We start from the raw sequence: 21,102 nt of genomic DNA, 5'->3' as shown, positions 1-21,102 counted from the left end.
TGTTTCATGTCTTGTTTGTCTATTTCTATGTTCAGCCTGATATGGTTCTCAGTCAGAGGCAGGTGTTCGTCATTGTCTCTGATTGGGAACCATATTTAGGTAGCCTGGGTTTCACTGTGTGTTTGTGGGTGATTGTTCCTGTCTATGTGTTTTTCACCAGATAGGCTGTTTAGGTTTTCGTTTCGTTTCGTTTCGTTCGTTACGTTTTGTTTTGTAGTATTGTATTGGAGATTCGTGTTTCGTATTATTAATAAACATGGATCGTAAACCACACGCTGCATTTTGGTCCGACTCTCCTTCGTATGAAGACGAAACCCGTTACACCGGGTCGGTTGTCTCCCAATTCGGGACCAAACCAGGGCCTCTAGCACTGAGATGCAGTGCCTTAGACCGCTGCGCCACTCGGGAGCCCAAATGACTTGCTGACATGGGGCAGTCTAAAACCGCACCCCCCAAAAAATGGTAGTGTTTGGTGTTTAAAATGTTTGTATTATTAAATTTAAAATTTTATGACAAATTGTCATTAACTATTTTCACATTTCCTGTTGCTGCTGATCATTCATCTGTAAAATAGATTTTAATATTGCTGCATATAATCTATATTCATTTAAATTAATCTCACTAATTAAATTCCCATAAACAACAAACCCTAAGGGCCTAAATGCGCCCAATTTTTCAGAACATTATTAATTTTCCATTTTGTAAAATAAACAGTTTAAAATGACTTTATCTATATAAAAAAAACTGAATCAGTTTCTATAATCATCAAGTGTGAATCGATCAAGTATGAGACTTACTATCATTTGGAAATGCAATTTAAATCACTATCAATGTCAATCTGTCAATCTGAATACGGCACTGTCTTGTGAATTTTAATGAATCTTAATGACATGCACATATAATCAACAGAATCTAATCTTGAGTGTAGAAAAAAGGGCACGTTAAAGCTCTCACAACTGATCATGCAAAAAAGGACCTCTGGCATTTCTTGGCCTCCTCTGGATTTGACCAATTCTGATGTTTAATGTTTCACTTATTGTATCACATAAGTAGAACTTAATTGTTCAGAGCGAGATCTAAGCGTTTTAATTAATCTTTTGGCAAGCTTGAAATTGGAATCTAAGTGTGCTCAAACTAAAGTATACCCTTGGGGTATTGCATGAGACACAGCGGATGCACATCCTCTCTCCCCACTTAACATGGCACAGAAAACTCAAAACCAGGCTACCAGCCAGCGCCTACAGTATGAATGAGGAGTTAGGAAATATAAGAAACAAACAGAGCCTCACAAATATCTAGGAGATTTGCATGCAATTCTATTATTTCATGTCACAACAATATATCATATCAGTAAGCAAAATAATTGCTTGATCTAATGAAGCATAGATGGTCCCTTTCCCATTGTATTATTGTTTTGGTAAATTTTGCATTGAGTAAGGCAGCTTCAAAATGCAGCTATTTTAGCCTCGCTATGTGCTTTCTGTAGTGGAGGAGCAGACAGAGGAAAGTACAGAGCGTAGGTGTATTTGGTTCTCTCTTGTTGCGCGTGATTGGCTTATGGTGCAATCACTCATGGGGACACTACGTCACCTCAGCCTGTTAGGAGAGCAAGAGCAAAAGCCCCTCTTCAGTGCTCATATGTCATTGACTACGGATAAATCAACGGATAAATCAACATCTTCTGCCCAGTAACTTTGATTGGACTGATGTACACTATATCAACTTCCTAGATGGCTAGTTGTTTACCAAGCACTGATACCATGTCTTCAAGCTAGGTAGCTTAGCTAGCTGAAACATGTCTCCTAAAACATCTCATTTCTCATTAGCCACCTAAATGTAAAAATACTGTATTGTAATCCATTAAAATAAAGCAGATTGAAGTCGAGTGATTGGTGGTAGATCATGGAGCAGTGGCTAACATCTGTTTTGAGGTAGGCTAGCTTAAATATCCTATAGGCTACAGTGGCTTGCAAAAGTATTCACCCCCTTGGCATTTTTCCTATTTTGTTGCCTTACAACCTGGAATTAAAATAGATTTTTGTAGGGGTTTGTATCATTTGATTTACACAACATACCTACCACTATGACGATGCAAAATATGTTTTATTGTGAAACAAACCAGAAATAAGACAAAAACAGAAAACTTTGTAGAGCCACCTTTTGCAGCAATTACCACTGCAAGTCTCTTGGAGTCTTATATAACCTTGGCACATCTAGCCACTGGGATTTTTGCCCATTCTTCAAGGCAAAACTGCTCCAGCTCCTTCAAGTTGGATGGGCTCTGCTGGTGTACAGCAATCTTTGAGTCATACCACAGATTCTCAATTGAATTGAGGTTTGGGCTTTGACTAGACCATTCCAAGACATTTAAATGTTTCCCCTTAAACCACTCGAGGTGTTGCTTTAGCAGTATGCTTTTGGGTATTGTCCTACTGGAAGGGGAACCTTTGTCCCAGTCTCAAATCTCTGAAAGACTGAAACAGGTTTCCCCTCAAGAATATCCCTGTATTTAACGTCATCCATCATTCCTCCAATTCTGACCAGTTTCAAAGTCCCTGCTGATGAAAAACATCCCCACAGCATGATGCTGCCAACACCATGCTTCCATGTGAGGATGGTGTTCTTGGGGTGATGGGTGTTGGGTGTTGGTTGGGTTGCGCCAGGCATATCGTTTTGCTTGATGGCCAAAAATCTCAATTTTAGTCTCATCTGACCAGAGTAACTTCTTCCATATGTTTGGGGAGTCTCCCACATGCCTTTTGGCAAACACCATACGTGTTTGCAAATGTTTTTCTTTAATTAAGCAATGGCTTTTTTCTGGCCATTCTTTCATAAAGCCCAGCTCTGTGGAGTGTATGGCTTAAAGTGGTCCTATGGACAGATATTCCAATCTCCGCTGTGAAGCTTTGCAGCTCCTTCAGGGTTATCTTTGGTCTTTTTTTGCCTCTGATTCTTTACATTTTTTAATAATGCATTTAATGGTGCTCCATGGGATGTTTAAAGTTTCTGATACATTTTTATAACCCAACCCTGACCCGTACTTCTCCACAACTTTGTCTCTGACCTGTTTGGAGAGCTCCTCGGTCTTCATGGTGCCGCTTGCTTGTTGGTGCCCCTTGCTTAGTGGTGTTGCAGACTCTGGGGCCTTTCAGAAAAGGTGTATATATATATATACACTGAGATCATGTGACACTTAAATATAGTCCACCTGTGCGCAACCTAACTAATTATGTGACTTCTGAAGGTAATTGGTTGCACCAGATCTTATTTAGGGGCTTCTTAGCAAACGCGGTGAATACATATGCACGCACCACTTTTCTGTTAAAAAAATATATATATATTATTTGAAACAAGTTATTTTTTAATTTCACTTCACCAATTTGGACTATTTGGTGTATATCCATTACATGAAATCCAAATAAAAATCCATTCAAATGACAGGTTGTAATGAAACAAAATAGGAATAACACCAAGGGGGATGAAGACTTATGCAAAGCACTGTACATGTCTTATTGTTGATATTCGATGGGAGACTGTAATATCCATGGAACCACATGTAGAAGAAGGGTTAGTAATACATATGTTTGACGGAACTGTAATTGTGCAATAGAGAAAGCGAGGGAATAGCGTTATAAACGTTACATATTGTTAACCGGGCCACTTTGTAACAGGCAGGCGGACGCAAGCAGTGTTGCAATATTGCAGACCTGTAACGACCGTTGGTCGAAGAAGGTGAGGACCAAAGCGCAGCGTGGTACGTGTTCCTCATTTATTAAATACAACTGAACACTAAATACAGTGTAACAAAAAGAACAACCGAAACAGCTCCGTCAGGTGCAAAACACAAAACAGAAAGCAACTACCCACAAAACCCATGTGGGCAAGAGCTATCTAAGTATAGTTCTCAGTCAGAGAAAACGATCGACAGCTGTCCCTGATTGAGAACCATACCCGGCCAAAAACAAAGAAATACAAAAACATAGAAAAGGGAACAAAAAATGCCCACCCTAGTCACACCCTGGCCTAACCAAAATAGAGAATAAAAGCCTCTCTATGGCCAGGGCGTGACAAGACTAATTAGATTAATAGCTAGTTTACTCTATAAAAGTATACTTGACTACTGTGGTCTCAAGCTCAAGATGTGGGAAGTAGCCATAAACTGATCATAACCCAAATGTTACAACGTTTGTGTATGTGGCTCAGGCAAAGGCTGGTCTCCAGTTTCCAAAACACAGCGAAGGCTGGTCACCAGCAAAAACACAGTGAAGGCTGATCGCCAGCATGACCCTCCAATGCTGGTCTCTGCTGTTTTTTTTCAGCAGGGTGTGGTACGCTCAACTATAGACTACCACTTTTTTAGATACAGTGGCAAACAAAAAATAAGTAAGGAAATAGCGCAAATAAAACAAACAAGTGCAAGTAAGTTTTTCAAGGCTTGACAAAATATTTTAGCCTATCCAATAGGATATGTCTTTTGAAAAATATGCATCTGGATTTTAATATAGGCTTCATTTCAAATTAAATAATAAATTGTAATAAAGAACAATAAGTTCTAGTTGTTTTTGTCTTAGGTCTACCTAAAGGTTTCTGGCAAGGAGAACGAGCATATTCACATTTTCTGGTTTTAGAAGACCTTGGAGTTGAGTGACAATAGTGCCTGCTGTACTGAAAACACTTTCAGACGGAGTGGTTGTTGCAGAGATGCACAGGTATTTTCAGGCAACGTTGGCCATGAGTGGAAAACAACCTTAATTTCCTCTCCACAATGCTAGTGGGTCATCGTCTCCTCCGATAGCATCTTCAATGTGGTAGCTCTGAGCTCTGCGCTGGCGTTGTGTACTCAGTGTCACTGAGTGTGACTTTCCTTCAGCAAGTAATACATAACTAGACCTAACAGTGTTTTATTGTTAACAGGGATTTAATGAGATAGTTTGTGGTTTTTTTAACAATTTAAATTTGAAGAATTACATATCCTAGACTAAGCATCAAATTATAACCAATGTGTGTAACTGCATCCTTCAGGGTGGAATTATCAACAATACACTGTTAAAATGAAGTGCTTTGGAACACCAAAACTAGTGGCAACTGAGCTGCCAACATCTTCAAAGAGAGGAAAACGTAACTTTACTGGAGTATTGAAACACATAATGCTGAGATATTTTGAAATATTGCTTGGTGTGTTGTAACACCACTTAATCAAGTGTTGTGCAACACCTTGCCAGTGACTGGGAGCACTAACAGAAAATATTGAAAAATCTATTTAGGTGACTTAAGCCCTGCTTAGAGCAGAATTAGATACCTTCTCATTTGATGTTGTTTCCTCTCTCTAAAGCTTTTAAACACCATCATGTTTTGAATCCTGTCTAATACAGAATTAGATACCTTCTCATTTGATGTTGTTTCCTCTCTCTAAAGCTTTTAAACACCATCATGTTTTGAATCCTGTCTAATACAGAATTAGATACCTTCTCATTTGATGTTGTTTCCTCTCTCTAAAGCTTTTAAACACCATCATGTTTTGAATCCTGTCTAATACAGAATTAGATACCTTCTCATTTGATGTTGTTTCCTCTCTCTAAAGCTTTTAAACACCATCATGTTTTGAATCCTGTCTAATACAGAATTAGATACCTTCTCATTTGATGTTGTTTCCTCTCTCTAAAGCTTTTAAACACCATCATGTTTTGAATCCTGTCTAATACAGAATTAGATCTCTTCTTCTTAACTTCTTAATGTTTAACATTGTTTTCTGAATTTGATCATTTACCAATTTAGCAGGCATTGTCAAGCAGTGTTGAAACCACCAGCACTACCTGGCAGTGAGAATTGAGGATTCTACACTTGCCTCTTCCATTGACAATCACAAATGTGTGAATGGGTGCTGTCCTCATTGAATATCAATTTGCCTGACGGTTTTGATATCCGTTTATCATTATCAATTACTAGAGGTTTGGACTCGAGTCACATGACTTGGACTCGAGTCAGACTCGAGTCACAAATATGAGGACTTGCAACTCGACATTGACTTTAACACCAATGACTCGTGACTTAACTTGGACTTGAGCCTTATGACTCGACCTGACTTGATACCCTCCCCAAGCCCAAATATTAAAAATGATGCTATTAAAAAAGTGTGCAGAGCATCAACTCTTCATTTAACGGATTACAGTTTGAATCGGACAGCAGCCAATCAAATTGTGCCAGCTGAGAAAAGGTTGTGCGTGGCAGAGCAGGGGAACGTCGGCGGGTGAATTCAGATGGAGCCCTTGGAAAGATGAGACCCGAAATTATTATTTTCGGATATAAAGACGACACTGTATCAACAAAAAATTGATTGCAACTTGCAAAACATGCAGGAAGAAAATTACAGGTGCAACAATTTCCAACTTTGTTCGACATTTGAAGCTGCATAAATATAGCCAACTACAGCTAAATATAGCCAACTACAGCTGCTAATATAGCCAACAGCTATATATTTTATTACTTTACTAGTGTATCATGTAGGCTAATGTAACATTAAATCAATAAGCCTCCACACAGTCAGTCAGTGTGGGAACGTGATCATTGCATCCAAGATTGAGCTACAACTGGCTAGGCAGTTGGTAGCCTAAATCCTACCTGATGTTACTGCTGTTCCTAAAACTATTGACATACATTAGCCTACGGTAACCACACAGAGCGAGTGTGTGTGTTAAGGTTGGGCGATTGTGTACAAGCCTACATCGCCCGATTGCGCCCCATAGCGATCCTCGATAGTGGAGGGGTGTGGGGGGTGTGTCTTTCTCATGGCTACCCATGTATTTCCATGGAAATTTAACGTTTATTTGGAAAGTAATAAATATATAGATATTTTTAAAAGCATTCATGATTTGCGTAAGTGTAATATACTATTGTAATATGTAATATACTATTACAACTATTATGACCTGTTTAGGACTCGAAACTCAAAGTTTAGGACTTGAGACTTGACTTGATATTTGACGGTCTTGACTTGAGACTTGACTCAGACTTGTCTTTCTTGACTTGGGACTTGAGTGCTAAGACTTGACTTACTTGTGACTTGTAAAACAATGACTTGGTCCCACCTCTGTCAATTACACATCATGGCACAACAAGCGTAATACTAACATAGAAGTATACTTCTCTTTCTTCAAACATGCATACAACATGTGACAGAATCGTAAATTCTAAAAACTATTACCCACAATCATCTAAAAACAGAGTCACTTGGCAAGATAGGAAATGCAAGGTGATAAAAACCAGACTTCCAATGAGTTCAATCACAAAATGTTCTCTCATTGGTTATGAAAGACACTTACATTTTGACCAACATATTATGTTGGATATATTCTTATATTATTTTGGTAAAATGAAATGAACAAATCAAATCAAATCTACTTTTGGGATATTTGGCACTTTGAGATAGTTCTGAAATGACAGAGATACAGATAGGTGGGAGAAAGAGATGAAAATGTTGGAGCAAGGAATTTAACCCCGGTCTTCAGTGGGGAGAGGGCTGAGGTGTCTATGCTGGGTCAGTTACCGCTAGCCAACGGGCTCTGCATGACTTGCATTCATTTTTATAAAGTATATGTTGGTTATTTTTTGTTGTTGTTGTCAATTTCAATTAACCTCAGAATAATTTCTTACAATGTGGCTGTGTGGTTGAGTGGGTACATTGCAAACAAAATGTACCAGTTATTGCCTCTCCTGTTTGTAATCTGTATAAATAAAGTATTGAAAATGAAGGTAGAATTCCAAAGAAAATATTCTGCATAGGCCCTTATCATCAATCAATATTTAGGCTACAAACCATTTGCATCTCTAAATCATGGATTGTATGAGATAAGCGTTTTTCGTGTTACGATGCTGCCTTTTACGTGCACTGAAACCCCCAGAAGTTTTTTCACAACACTTTCTTACAGATGTACCAAGCAGAAATCTTTCCGGCATTTCATGGTTGCTAAAATTCTAATAGTTCACCTAAATTTTGTTTATGTGACATAACAAGCAACTATAGTGTAGAGCAGGTATTCCCAAACTGGGGTATGCGTACCCCCAGGGGTAAGCGCAATGCAGTCGGGGGTACGGCCATTTTTGTTTTCTTTAAAATATTTTCCTTCACATTTTCAAACAGTACATTTATATTTTACAACGGGGCTATACATTTGGGTGAGGTTTTTTTCTCGCCTGAGAAGCCTCGTTTCACTGCCAAAAATAAACTGTAACCATTTAGTGTTCAGCAAAATAACAACACAATGTAAAATACAGGTAGCCTAGTCAAATAATTAACATCCAATCACATTAACCGTTACTCTATCGCGGGAAACCTTCACACAGACATTTAGAAACAGAACATGACAATTTGAAAAATAAGCCTGAGCGTGAATAAAGATGACTTTTCGAGTAGCCAGACATGTATAAAAGCAACAGATACCATTAATAACAATGGGCTAGAAGGGTCTTATATGGTGAGCTACCGAATGGCTAGGACAGGTAAGTCCTATACTATTGTGGAGGACTTAATTATTCCTGCTGCCACGGATATGGCTGGGACAATGCTGGGGGGAAAGGCCAAAGAAACTATACAGACAATGTCTTCATTAAACAACACTGTTTCACGACGCATCAGTGACATGGCAGGAGATGTTTTGAAACAATTACTGCTACGCATACAAGTCAGTCAATTATATGCGTTACAGCTGGATGAGTCAACAGACGTGGAGGGCCTGGCACAGCTCCTGGTATATGTCTGTTACGTTTATGGGGGGTCAATTAAGGAAGACATCCTCTTCTGCAAACCACTGGAAACCAGGACAACAGGAGAGGATATTTTTAAAGTACTGGGTAGCTTTATGACATCAAATGGGCTTTGGCGGTCAAGATATGTTGGTATCTGTACTTTTTTATTTATTTTTTTTATTTCACCTTTATTTAACCAGGTAGGCTAGTTGAGAACAAGTTCTCATTTGCAACTGCGACCTGGCCAAGATAAGGCATAGCAGTGTGAACAGACAACACAGAGTTTCACATGGAGTAAACAATTAACAAGTCAATAACACAGTAGAAAAAAGGGGAGTCTATATATACATTGTGTGCAAAAGGCATGAGAAGGTAGGCAAATAATTACAATTATGCAGATTAACACTGGAGTGATAAATGATCAGATGGTTATGTAAAGGTAGAGATATTGGCGTGCAAAAGAGCAGAAAAATAAATAAATAAAAACAGTATGGGGATGAGGTAGGTGAAAATGGGTGGGCTATTTACCAATAGACTATGTACAGCTGCAGCGATCGGTTAGCTGCTCAGATAGCAGATGTTTGAAGTTGGTGAGGGAGATAAAAGTCTCCAACTTCAGTGATTTTTGCAATTCGTTCCAATCACAGGCAGCAGAGAACTGGAACGAAAGGCGGCCAAATGAGGTGTTGGCTTTAGGGATGATCAGTGAGATACACCTGCTGGAGCGCGTGCTACGGATGGGTGTTGCCATCGTAACCAGTGAACTGAGATAAGGCGGAGCTTTACCTAGCATGGACTTGTAGATGAGCTGGAGCCAGTGGGTCTGGCGACGAATATGTAGCGAGGGCCAGCCGATTAGAGCATACAAGTCGCAGTGGTGGGTGGTATAAGGTGCTTTAGTGACAAAACGGATGGCACTGTGATAAACTGCGTCCAGTTTGCTGAGTAGAGTGTTGGAAGCAATTTTGTAGATGACATCGCCGAAGTCGAGGATCGGTAGGATAGTCAGTTTTACTAGGGTAAGTTTGGCGGCGTGAGTGAAGGAGGCTTTGTTGCGGAATAGAAAGCCGACTCTTGATTTGATTTTCGATTGGAGATGTTTGATATGGGTCTGGAAGGAGAGTTTAGAGTCTAGCCAGACACCTAGGTACTTATAGATGTCCACATATTCAAGGTCGGAACCATCCAGGGTGGTGATGCTGGTCAGGCGTGCGGGTGCAGGCAGCGAACGGTTGAAAAGCATGCATTTGGTTTTACTAGCGTTTAAGAGCAGTTGGAGGCCACGGAAGGAGTGCTGTATGGCATTGAAGCTCGTTTGGAGGTTAGATAGCACAGTGTCCAAGGACGGGCCGGAAGTATATAGAATGGTGTCGTCTGCGTAGAGGTGGATCAGGGAATCGCCCGCAGCATGAGAAACATCATTGATATATACAGAGAAAAGAGTCGGCCCGAGAATTGAACCCTGTGGCACCCCCATAGAGACTGCCAGAGGACCGGACAGCATGCCCTCCGATTTGACACACTGAACTCTGTCTGCAAAGTAATTGGTGAACCAGGCAAGGCAGTCATCCGAAAAACCGAGGCTACTGAGTCTGCCAATAAGAATACGGTGATTGACAGAGTCGAAAGCCTTGGCAAGGTCTATGAAGACGGCTGCACAGTACTGTCTTTTATCGATGGCGGTTATGATATCGTTTAGCACCTTGAGCGTGGCTGAGGTACACCCGTGACCAGCTCGGAAACCAGATTGCACAGCGGAGAAGGTACGGTGGGATTCAAGATGGTCAGTGATCTGTTTGTTGACTTGGCTTTCGAAGACCTTAGATAGGCAGGGCAGGATGGATATTGGTCTGTAACAGTTTGGGTCCAGGGTGTCGCCCCCTTTGAAGAGGGGGATGACTGCGGCAGCTTTCCAATCCTTGGGGATCTCAGACGATATGAAAGAGAGGTTGAACAGGCTGGTAATAGGGGTTGCGACAATGGCGGCGGATAGTTTCAGGAATAGAGGGTCCAGATTGTCAAGCCCAGCTGATTTGTACGGGTCCAGGTTTTGCAGCTCTTTCAGAACATCTGCTATCTGGATTTGGGTAAAGGAGAACCTGGAGAGGCTTGGGCGAGTAGCTGCGGGGGGGGGGGGAGCTGTTGGACGAGGTTGGAGTAGCCAGGCGGAAGGCATGGCCAGCCGTTGAGAAATGCTTGTTGAAGTTTTCGATAATCATGGATTTATCGGTGGTGACCGTGTTACCTAGCCTCAGTGCAGTGGGCAGCTGGGAGGAGGTGCTCTTGTTCTCCATGGACTTCACAGTGTCCCAGAACTTTTTGGAGTTGGAGCTACAGGATGCAAACTTCTGCCTGAAGAAGTTGGCTTTAGCTTTCCTGACTGACTGTGTGTATTGGTTCCTGACTTCCCTGAACAGTTGCATATCGCGGGGACTGTTCGATGTTAGTGCAGTCCGCCACAGGATGTTTTTGTGCTGGTCGAGGGCAGTCAGGTCTGGAGTGAACCAGGGGCTATATCTGTTCTTAGTTCTGCATTTTTTGAACGGAGCATGCTTATCTAAAATGGTGAGGAAGTTACTTTTAAAGAAAGACCAGGCATCCTCAACTGACGGGATGAGGTCAATGTCCTTCCAGGATACCCGGGCCAGGTCGATTAGAAAGGCCTGCTCACAGAAGTGTTTTAGGGAGCGTTTGACAGTGATGAGGGGTGGTCGTTTGACTGCGGCTCCGTAGCGGATACAGGCAATGAGGCAGTGATCGCTGAGATCCTGGTTGAAGACAGCGGAGGTGTATTTGGAGGGCCAGTTGGTCAGGATGACGTCAATGAGGGTGCCCTTGTTTACAGAGTTAGGGTTGTACCTGGTGGGTTCCTTGATGATTTGAGTGAGATTGAGGGCATCTAGCTTAGATTGTAGGACTGCCGGGGTGTTAAGCATATCCCAGTTTAGGTCACCTAACAGAACAAACTCTGAAGCTAGATGGGGGGCGATCAATTCACAAATGGTGTCCAGGGCACAGCTGGGAGCTGAGGGGGGTCGGTAGCAGGCGGCAACAGTGAGAGACTTATTTCTGGAGAGAGTAATTTTCAAAATTAGTAGTTCGAACTGTTTGGGTATGGACCTGGAAAGTATGACATTACTTTGCAGGCTCTCTCTGCAGTAGACTGCAACTCCTCCTCCTTTGGCAGTTCTATCTTGACGGAAGATGTTATAGTTGGGTATGGAAATCTCAGAATTTTTGGTGGCCTTCCTGAGCCAGGATTCAGACACGGCAAGGACATCAGGGTTAGCAGAGTGTGCTAGAGCAGTGAGTAAGACAAACTTAGGGAGGAGGCTTCTGATGTTGACATGCATGAAACCAAGGCTTTTTCGATCACAGAAGTCAACAAATGAGGGTGCCTGGGGACATGCAGGGCCTGGGTTTACCTCCACATCACCCGCGGAACAGAGAAGGAGTAGTATGAGGGTGCGGCTGAAGGCTATCAAAACTGGTCGCCTAGGGCGTTGGGGACAGAGAATAAGAGGAGCAGGTTTCTGGGCATGGTAGAATATATTCAGGGCATAATGCGCAAACAGGGGTATGGTGGGGTGCGGGTACAGCGGAGGTAAGCCCAGGCACTGGGTGATGATGAGAGAGGTTGTATCTCTGGACATGCTGGTTGTAATGGGTGAGGTCACCGCATGTGTGGGGGGTGGGACAAAGGAGGTAACAGGGGTATAAAGAGTGGAACTAGGGGCTCCATTGTAAACTAAAACAATGATAACTAACCTGCACAACAGTATACAAGGCATATTGACATATGAGAGAGACATACAGCGAGGCAAACAGTAATCACAGGTGTTGAATTGGGAGAGCTAGCTAAAACAGTAGGTGAGACAACAGCTAATCAGCTAGCACAACAACATCAGGTAGAATGGCGATTGATTAGGCAGAGAGGGTCGGATTAACTACACACAGAGCCTAAGTGCGGCTGGGGCCGACAGATAAAACATAAACAAGCAGAATGGATTACCGTGATTAATGGACAGTCCAGCATGCATCAGCTATGTAGCCAAGTGATCAGTGTCCAAGGGGCAGCGGTGGATGGGGCAGGGAAGCTGGACTGGCGAGTGTTATCCAGGTTAGAAAACTAACAATGACCAAAATAGCTTGTAGCCAGTTAGCTGGTTAGCTTCTGGAGGTTCTTGAGTGTGTTCTAAAAATGTAAAGATAATAGCGGTTCCGTATCACATTGGGTGAGGCAGGTTACCGGAAGGTATAAACAAATTAAAAATCGAAAAGGGATAGAAAGTAAATATGGGTTCAGTGAGTGTTTGGGACGCGGCGATTCAGACGGTTAGCAGGCCTGTGCTAACAAGCTAACAGTTAGTAGACGGTGCTAAACACGGTAGCAGTTAGGGGACCGGGCTAAACAAGCTAGCAGTTAGCAGGCCGAATTTGCAAGCAAGGAGATAGCAAGGGCTAGAGAGTTAGCCTTTGGGGACGTCGCGATGGGGGTATCTGTTTATTCCTCTTCATGCAGTGACATCGATGGACCGGTCGTGGGTCTGGATATTGTAGCCCAGGAGCTCAAAATGTTCCGTTTGCGATGGGAATCCGGGGATGAAAAATAAAATAAAATAATAAATAGGTCCGTTATGCTCTGGTTAGAGTCGCGTTGTTCGAACTGGCGAGAGCTTTCCGAGCTAAAGGTTAGCTGATGACCGGTTAGCTGAAGACCGCTAGCAATGTTTTGCTGAAGCTGGTAGTTCGTTGGCTAGCTTCAGTTGAGGGGTTCCAGGTCCGAAGTAAATATAAATACTTTAGGAAAAATAGCTACGTTGGGTGAGGCGGGTTGCAGGAGAGTATTTAGAAGAAGTTGAGGTTCAGCAAAAAGTTTTAAAGATATGTGAAGATATGTGAAGAAAAAAACGAAAACAAACGATATATACAAGGGACACTACACGACAATACGTCCTACTGCTACGCCATCTTGGACATCACTGATGGATATGTTGGTATCTGTCCTGATGGAACAAAAGCCATGACAGGGAGACATACAGTAGTGGAATGGAAACACGCGTGCAAACAGTTGCTTTCTACGCCACTTGGGTACACTGCAGAATCCACCGAGGCGCTCTTGCTGCCAAGGGAATGCCTGACAGCATGAAAGACGTTTTGGACACAACAGTTAAAATGGTTAACTTTATTAAAGCAAAGCCCCTGAACTCTCGTGCATTTTCTGCATTATGCAATGATATGGGCAGCGACCATGTAACGCTTTTACAACATACAGAAGTGTGCTGGTTATCAAGGGGCAAAGTATTGATACGTTTTTTGAATTGAGAGACGAGCTTAAAGTTTTCTTTACTGACTATAATTTTCACTTGTCTGACCACTTGCATGATGATGAGTTTCTCACACGACTGGCCTATCTGGGTGATGTTTTTTCCTCGCCTGAATGATCTGAATCTAGGATTACAGGGACTCTCTGCAACTATATTCAATGTGCGGGACAAAATTGAGGCTATGATTAAGTTGGAGCTCTTTTATGTCTGCATTACCAACGACAACACACAGATCTTTCTATCATTGTTTGATTTTTGTGTACAAATGAACTCAAGCTTACGGACAATGTCAAATGTGATATAGCAAAGCAAAGCAAAGCAAAGTGAGCACAATTATGCAGGTACTTTCCCGAAACGGATGACACAAACAACTGGATTCGTTATCCCTTTCATGCCCTGCCTCCAGTCCACTTACCGATATCTGAACAAGAGAGCCTCATCGAAATTGCAACAAGCGGTTCTGTGAAAATGTAATTTAATCAGAAGCCACTGCCAGATTTCTGGATAGGACTGCACTCAGAGTTTCTTGCCTTGGCAAATTGCGCTGTTTAAGACACTGATGCCCTTTGCAACCACGTACATATGTGAGAGTGAATTCTCGGCCCTCACTAGCATGAAAACTAAATACAGGCACAGACTATGTGGAAAATGATGTAAGACTGAGACTCTCTCCAATACAACCCAACATTGCAGAGTTATGTGCATCCTTTCAAGCACACCCTTCTCATTAACCTGTGGTGAGTTATTCACAATTTTTGATGAACAAATAAGGTTTCATATGTAAGATGGCTAAATAAAGAGCAAAATGATTGATTATTATTATATTATTATTTGTGCCCTGGTCCTATAAGAGCTCTTTGTCACTTCCCACGAGCCGGGTTGTGACAAAAATAAGTGTATAATAAATGTATTGTATAGTGTGTGTGTGTGTGTGTGTGTGTGTGTGTGTGTGTGTGTGTGTGTGTGTGTGTGTGTGTGGCAGGCTTACAATGATGGCAACAAAAAAAAACAGATTAGACCCTGGTGCTAGAGGGGGTACGCAGCTGGAGGTTGAATGTTTGAAGGGGTATGGCCCGGGACTATAAAAGGTTTGGGAACCACTGGTCTAGATGAAGTGGAGTGTTCTTACCCCAGAAGCAGGATACGCTATCCAACCCAGCTCTGCTGTGGCCGTCCGCGTGTCCATCACTGTCTCTGTAGGGGAGAGAGAGAGAGATTCAATACACATTTATGCTACAGTACTACCAATGCAAACACCTGTTACTGTAAAACACCTCATTCCATTACTTTTGTGTAAGCCCATTTTTACTTATCAGTCCATTGAAAACCATTGATATGAGCTAGATCTTAAATATCTCATTACTGGAAGTGTATCAGCCCTTTAACCAATGGGCCAGACAAAATCAGACAGATCAGCCCACTCTACACATTTCATTACATTTCACTACTGTCAAACTGACTGAGAGACACAGTATGAGCGATCACCACCACTCTCCACTTCTTCAGTAATAGTAATATATATATATATATACACACACACATACAGTGGGGGAAAAAAGTATTTAGTCAGCCACCAATTGTGCAAGTTCTCCCACTTAAAAAGATGAGAGAGGATTTTTTTATTTTTTTTTTAGGATTTTTTATGAATTTATTTACAAATTATGGTGGAAAATAAGTATTTGGTCAATAACAAAAGTTTCTCAATACTTTGTTATATACCCTTTGTTGGCAATGACAGAGGTCAAACGTTTTCTGCAAGTCTTCACAAGGTTTTCACACACTGTTGCTGGTATTTTGGCCCATTCCTCCATGCAGATTTCCTCTGGAGCAGTGATGTTTTGGGGCTGTTGCTGGGCAACACGGACTTTCAACTCCCTCCAAAGATTTTCTATGGGGTTGAGATCTGGAGACTGGCTAGGCCACTCCAGGACCTTGAAATGTTTCTTACGAAGCCACTCCTTCATTGCCCGGGCGGTGTATTTGGGATCATTGTCATGCTGAAAGACCCAGCCACGTTTCATCTTCAATGCCCTTGCTGATGGAAGGAGGTTTTCACTCAAAATCTCACGATACATGGCCCCATTCATTCTTTCCTTTACACGGATCAGTCGTCCTGGTCCCTTTGCAGAAAAACAGCACCAAAGCATGGTGTTCTTTGGATGCAACTCAGCATTCTTTGTCCTCCAAACATGACGAGTTGAGTTTTTACCAAAAAGTTATATTTTGGTTTCATCTGACCATATGACATTCTCTCAATCTTCTTCTGGATCATCCAAATGCTCTCTAGCAAACTTCAGACGGGCCTGGACATGTACTGGCTTAAGCAGGGGGACACGTCTGGCACTGCAGGATTTGAGTCCCTGGCGTTGTAGTGTTACTGATGGTAGGCTTTGTTACTTTGGTCCCAGCTCTCTGCAGGTCATTCACTAGGTCCCCCCGTGTGGTTCTGGGATTTTTGCTCACCGTTCTTGTGATCATTTTGACCCCACGGGTTGAGATCTTGCTTGGAGCCCCAGATCGAGGGAGATTATCAGTGGTCTTGTATGTCTTCCATTTCCTAATAATTGCTCCCACAGTTGATTTCTTCAAACCAAGCTGCTTACCTATTGCAGATTCAGTCTTCCCAGCCTGGTGCAGGTCTACAATTTTGTTTCTGGTGTCCTTTGACAGCTCTTTGGTCTTGGCCATAGTGGAGTTTGGAGTTTGACTGTTTGAGGTTGTGGACAGGTGTCTTTTATACTGATAACAAGTTCAAACAGGTGCCATTAATACAGGTAACGAGTGGAGGACAGAGGAGCCTCTTAAAGAAGAAGTTACAGGTCTGTGAGAGCCAGAAATCTTGCTTGTTTGTAGGTGACCAAATACTTATTTTCCACCATAATTTGCAAATAAATTCATTAAAAATCCTACAATGTGATTTTCTGGATTTTTTTTCTCATTTTGTCTGTCATAGTTGAAGTGTACCTATGATGAAAATTACAGGCCTCTCTCATCTTTTTAAGTGGGAGAACTTGCACAATTGGTAGCTGACTAAATACTTTTTTGCCCCACTGTGTGTCTGTGTGTGTGTGTGTGTGTGTGTGTGTGTGTGTGTGTGTGTGTGTGTGTGTGTGTGTGTGTGTGTGTGTGTGTGTGTATATATATATATAGATTATGGATATAGATATAGATATAGATAGATATATAACCACAAATAAAAAGACATGGAAAGAAGGATTTACTTGCCAAACCAAAAGTATTGCATGACCTACTGTTTTCAGGAACATCAAATATGCTCACAGCTCCAAAGTTTTCTTACACTTGTTTGGGAATAAGTGTGTAGGTGTAGTAAATACAGGACAGTATATAACAAACTATTCTCTGTGGACATCATTCAAAGTGTTGCCCTTGGTAAATACATCATGTTGTTTTCCTGCCCCTGTGTTTGTTTTCACACAGTCTAAAAGTATATTCAGCCTGGGACTGATCAATAGGTTATTGGTGGGTGATTTCTGCGGAGGAGTGCATTAAATATTGATGTACCGGGAAATATTGATCATGTCTGTGATAATGCATCAGCAAGTACACAAACACCGGTGCCGCCAACTGCAACCAAACTGCCACCAAATTCTTCAAGGACATTCACAACAACAGCACATTTTGGTTTATTGGTGCCGTTTCACCACAACAATTGTTCTCTCTCTTTCTCTCTCTCTCAATTTTCAATTCGCTTTATTGGAATGATGTAACAGTGTACAAATTGCCAAAGCTTACTTTGCATATTTACAATAGGAAAATAATAAGAATCAAATCTCTCTCTCTCTCTCCTTGTTGGCATGGAGTCAAATCCTTTTGTTCAAAGAATAACATTTCCCCAATATATCAACTGGTCTGTGGGTCTGTCTGACTATCTGTCTGTCTCCTCCCTATCTCTTCACTCTTCCTCCTTCCCCATTTTTCTGGGAGTCAATAAAGCCAGAGGTTGGAAAGCAGCATGGCAAATCATCAGTCGACAACAACAGCCATTTTACAGAGAGAGTGTCTGGTCCAATCACCTGCCAACCATCCGCACCATGCAAAATGCAGAAAAGTACCCCTCACTCTCACACCAACTCAGCTTCCTACCAGTGCTCCACACTGATGCACTCCCACTTATCAGAAAACTGGTCAGAGTAGTATCATGCCATCCTGTCTTTCTTTTTTTATCTCTGTAAACAGATACTTATCCTTAAATCCTAGTCTCAATGAACAGGCTGTTTGTTCTCTGTAGTCAGTGGAGTAGAGGAGAGCAGAGCAGAGGAGAGCAGGTCCAGGGACAGCCGCAGGGTACCTTTCACTTTTACTGAGCTCAAAGCTTCACATGAATCCTATTATGGCTTCTTCAGAATTAGCGGATCATCAGAGGAAATCTCAGATTTCTGCATGGAAGTACAGGCACTTTGGATTGACATCCAGGATAGATGTTGTAGACAAGACACTCCAAGACCATTTCCCCAGATTACATATGCACACGTCATAAGCCCTGGCAAAAATGTTTAGAATTACAGGACATTATCTGTTAAATGTATCTTAAAAAATGCTAAATTCTCTCGGCCTAATAGTAAAATGTGTAGAATAGATAAAACTGAACATTTTCCTTTTGGCCCATGGCAATATGTGTAGAATTACAGGAAATTACCTTTAAAACAGCAACATTTTCTCTCAGCCTCATGGCAAAATGTGCAGAATAGCATGAGATTAGCTGCAAAAACAGAGAAAAAAATATCATTGCCCCATGCCAAAATGTGTTGAATTGCTCAGACCTTGTGTGAGGGACCCGCGAAAATGTGGTACGCCTAATCGGTCAGTGGAGTGTTATGGGCTTTATCACGAAAGGAACCATGCCGACCCTGCCTTTACAGAGACCCACAGAACAAGCCACACCACAGTCACATTATCCCTCCTATGCAGTTAGGCAAGGTAGGACAACGAGAACACAATGAGCCAGAACAACTTAACATCTGTGTTCAGTGTTGAAGTAAATCCATTTCCCAGCATTTCCCAGCACATGATTTGTCACAGTGACATACAAATCATTCAAATCCAGGCGGAAAATATTTACACAAGAAACAACCTAACATCACACAGTCAACTCTAGTCGTTTAGTAAGTTCACCATTCTGCCATTCTCACTGTTAAACATCGCACAGTGTTCAACACAATGGCTCTTTATGTCATCATTTGATCTGTACTTTCCAATGATGGCACACTTATTCAGCATCCAGCTACCAATACCTTACACTGATACATTACGACAAATCATGAGCCAGCAATACCACATAACAATATAACAACAAAATGTATTACTACTCGATAACAATACTTTAAACATCTCTATACAACTAACAAGTAACACAATACAATTTACAGTGTCTTGCAAAAGTATTCAGACGCTTTCGATTTCTCCATATTTTATTGTGTTACAAAGTACAAAGCTTTGTCTAGATGTTGGGGATCGTGGCTAGACAGCAATTTTCAAGTCTTGCCATAGATTGCCAAGCATTTTTTTCTCAGAACTGTATTTTGGCCACAAAGGAATATTCACTGTCTACTTGGTAAGCAACTCCAGTGTAGATTTGGCCTTGTGCTGTAGGTTATTGTCCTGCTCAAATTTGAATTCCTCTCCCAGTCTCTGGTGTAAAGAAAACTGAAGTCATTTTTCCTCTAGGATTTTGCTTGTGCTTAGCTCCATTCCGTTTCTTTTTATCCTGAAAAACTCCCCAGTATTTGCAAATGTCAAGCATACCCATACCATGATGCAGCCACCACCAGTGGTGATGTGTTGTGTTGGATTTGCCCTCAAACATAAGGCTTTGCATTTAGGCCAAAAAGTGTATTCATTTGCTGTTTTGTTTGTTTCAGTATTACTTTCGTGCATTGTTGCATACAAGATGAATGTTTTGGAATATTTGTATTCTTTATATTTGTATTCTTCTTTTCACTCGGTCATTTACACTACAATGTTGTTGATCCACCCTGAGATTTCTCCCATCACAGCCATTAAACCCTGAGCAGTTTCATTCCTGTCCTGCAGCTCAGTTCAGAAGGCCGACTGTATCTCTGATTTGTCTCGGTGGTTTAATACATAATCCACAACATAATTATTAATGTACAAGGTAAAAATCTGTCGTTCTGCCCCTGAACAGGCAGTTAACCCACTGTTCCTAGGCCGTCATTGAAAATAAGAATTTGTTCTTAACTGACTTGCCGAGTTAAATAAAGGTCATAAAACAAATTTTAAAAACTTGACCATGTTTAAAGGAATATTCAATGTCTGATTTGTAATTCTTACCCATCTACCAATCACTGCCATTCTTTATGAAGCTTTCGAAAAGCTCCCTGATCTTTGTAGTTGAATCTGTGCTTGAAATTCGATACGTATGTATGGGGGACTGAGGAAGGGTTAGTCATTCAAAAATCATGTCAACCCATATTATTTGACACAGACTCCATGTAACCTATTATGTGATTTGTTGAGCTTAATTTTACTCTTGAATGAATGTAGACTTGCCTAAACAAAGGGGCTGAATACTTCTTATGAGTTGTTTATTTATATGAAGGAAAAAATACTTTTTTTTCGCTCTTCGACAATTGAATCCATTTAAAAAATGACAATTAAATCAATTCTAATCCCACGTTGTAACACAATAAAATGTGAAGAAATCCAAGTGGTCTGAATACTTTTGCAAGGCACTGCATATGAATTCCACAATGCAACATCACAAAATGAGAACGGATGCATTTGTTATCAAAATCAGTTGTATTACAGGACAACCAGTCTCAAGATGATTTTTACACATGAAAAGTATTCTATGCCACAATGTGTTATTGAACTGCATCTGTTTTTAGAATGGCAAGCATGACCCAATTTATTTGTAGGCTTTCTTATTTATAGAGCCAGGGTTCTCTGGATGACATGTTACACCATGAAAGCACCATCATGTCTCATCACAACAAGGTGATCACACAGTGATTCGCCTCAGACATACCTGTCAGGATGAGAAAAAAAACTATTC

At 41.4% G+C, this 21,102-nt stretch overlaps 1 protein-coding gene across 1 annotated transcript in view; it reads right to left on the bottom strand.

Moving 5' to 3' along the window:
• The window catches only part of LOC139406598 (ephrin type-B receptor 1-like), a 185,236-nt gene that overhangs the window by 130,475 nt on the left and 33,659 nt on the right, over nt 1-21,102 (bottom strand). Inside the window, exon 2 of the mRNA XM_071149361.1 lies at nt 15,199-15,263. Within this exon, the coding sequence (XP_071005462.1) occupies nt 15,199-15,263 (65 nt within the window). The remainder of the gene's footprint in view (nt 1-15,198; nt 15,264-21,102) is intronic.

This window comes from Oncorhynchus clarkii, chromosome 4, assembly GCF_045791955.1.
Source record: "Oncorhynchus clarkii lewisi isolate Uvic-CL-2024 chromosome 4, UVic_Ocla_1.0, whole genome shotgun sequence".
In the NCBI taxonomy this organism is placed as follows: Eukaryota; Metazoa; Chordata; class Actinopteri; order Salmoniformes; family Salmonidae; genus Oncorhynchus; species Oncorhynchus clarkii.
Note: the sequence above shows the minus strand (reverse complement) of the source record. Positions and strands in the feature narration are given on the sequence as shown.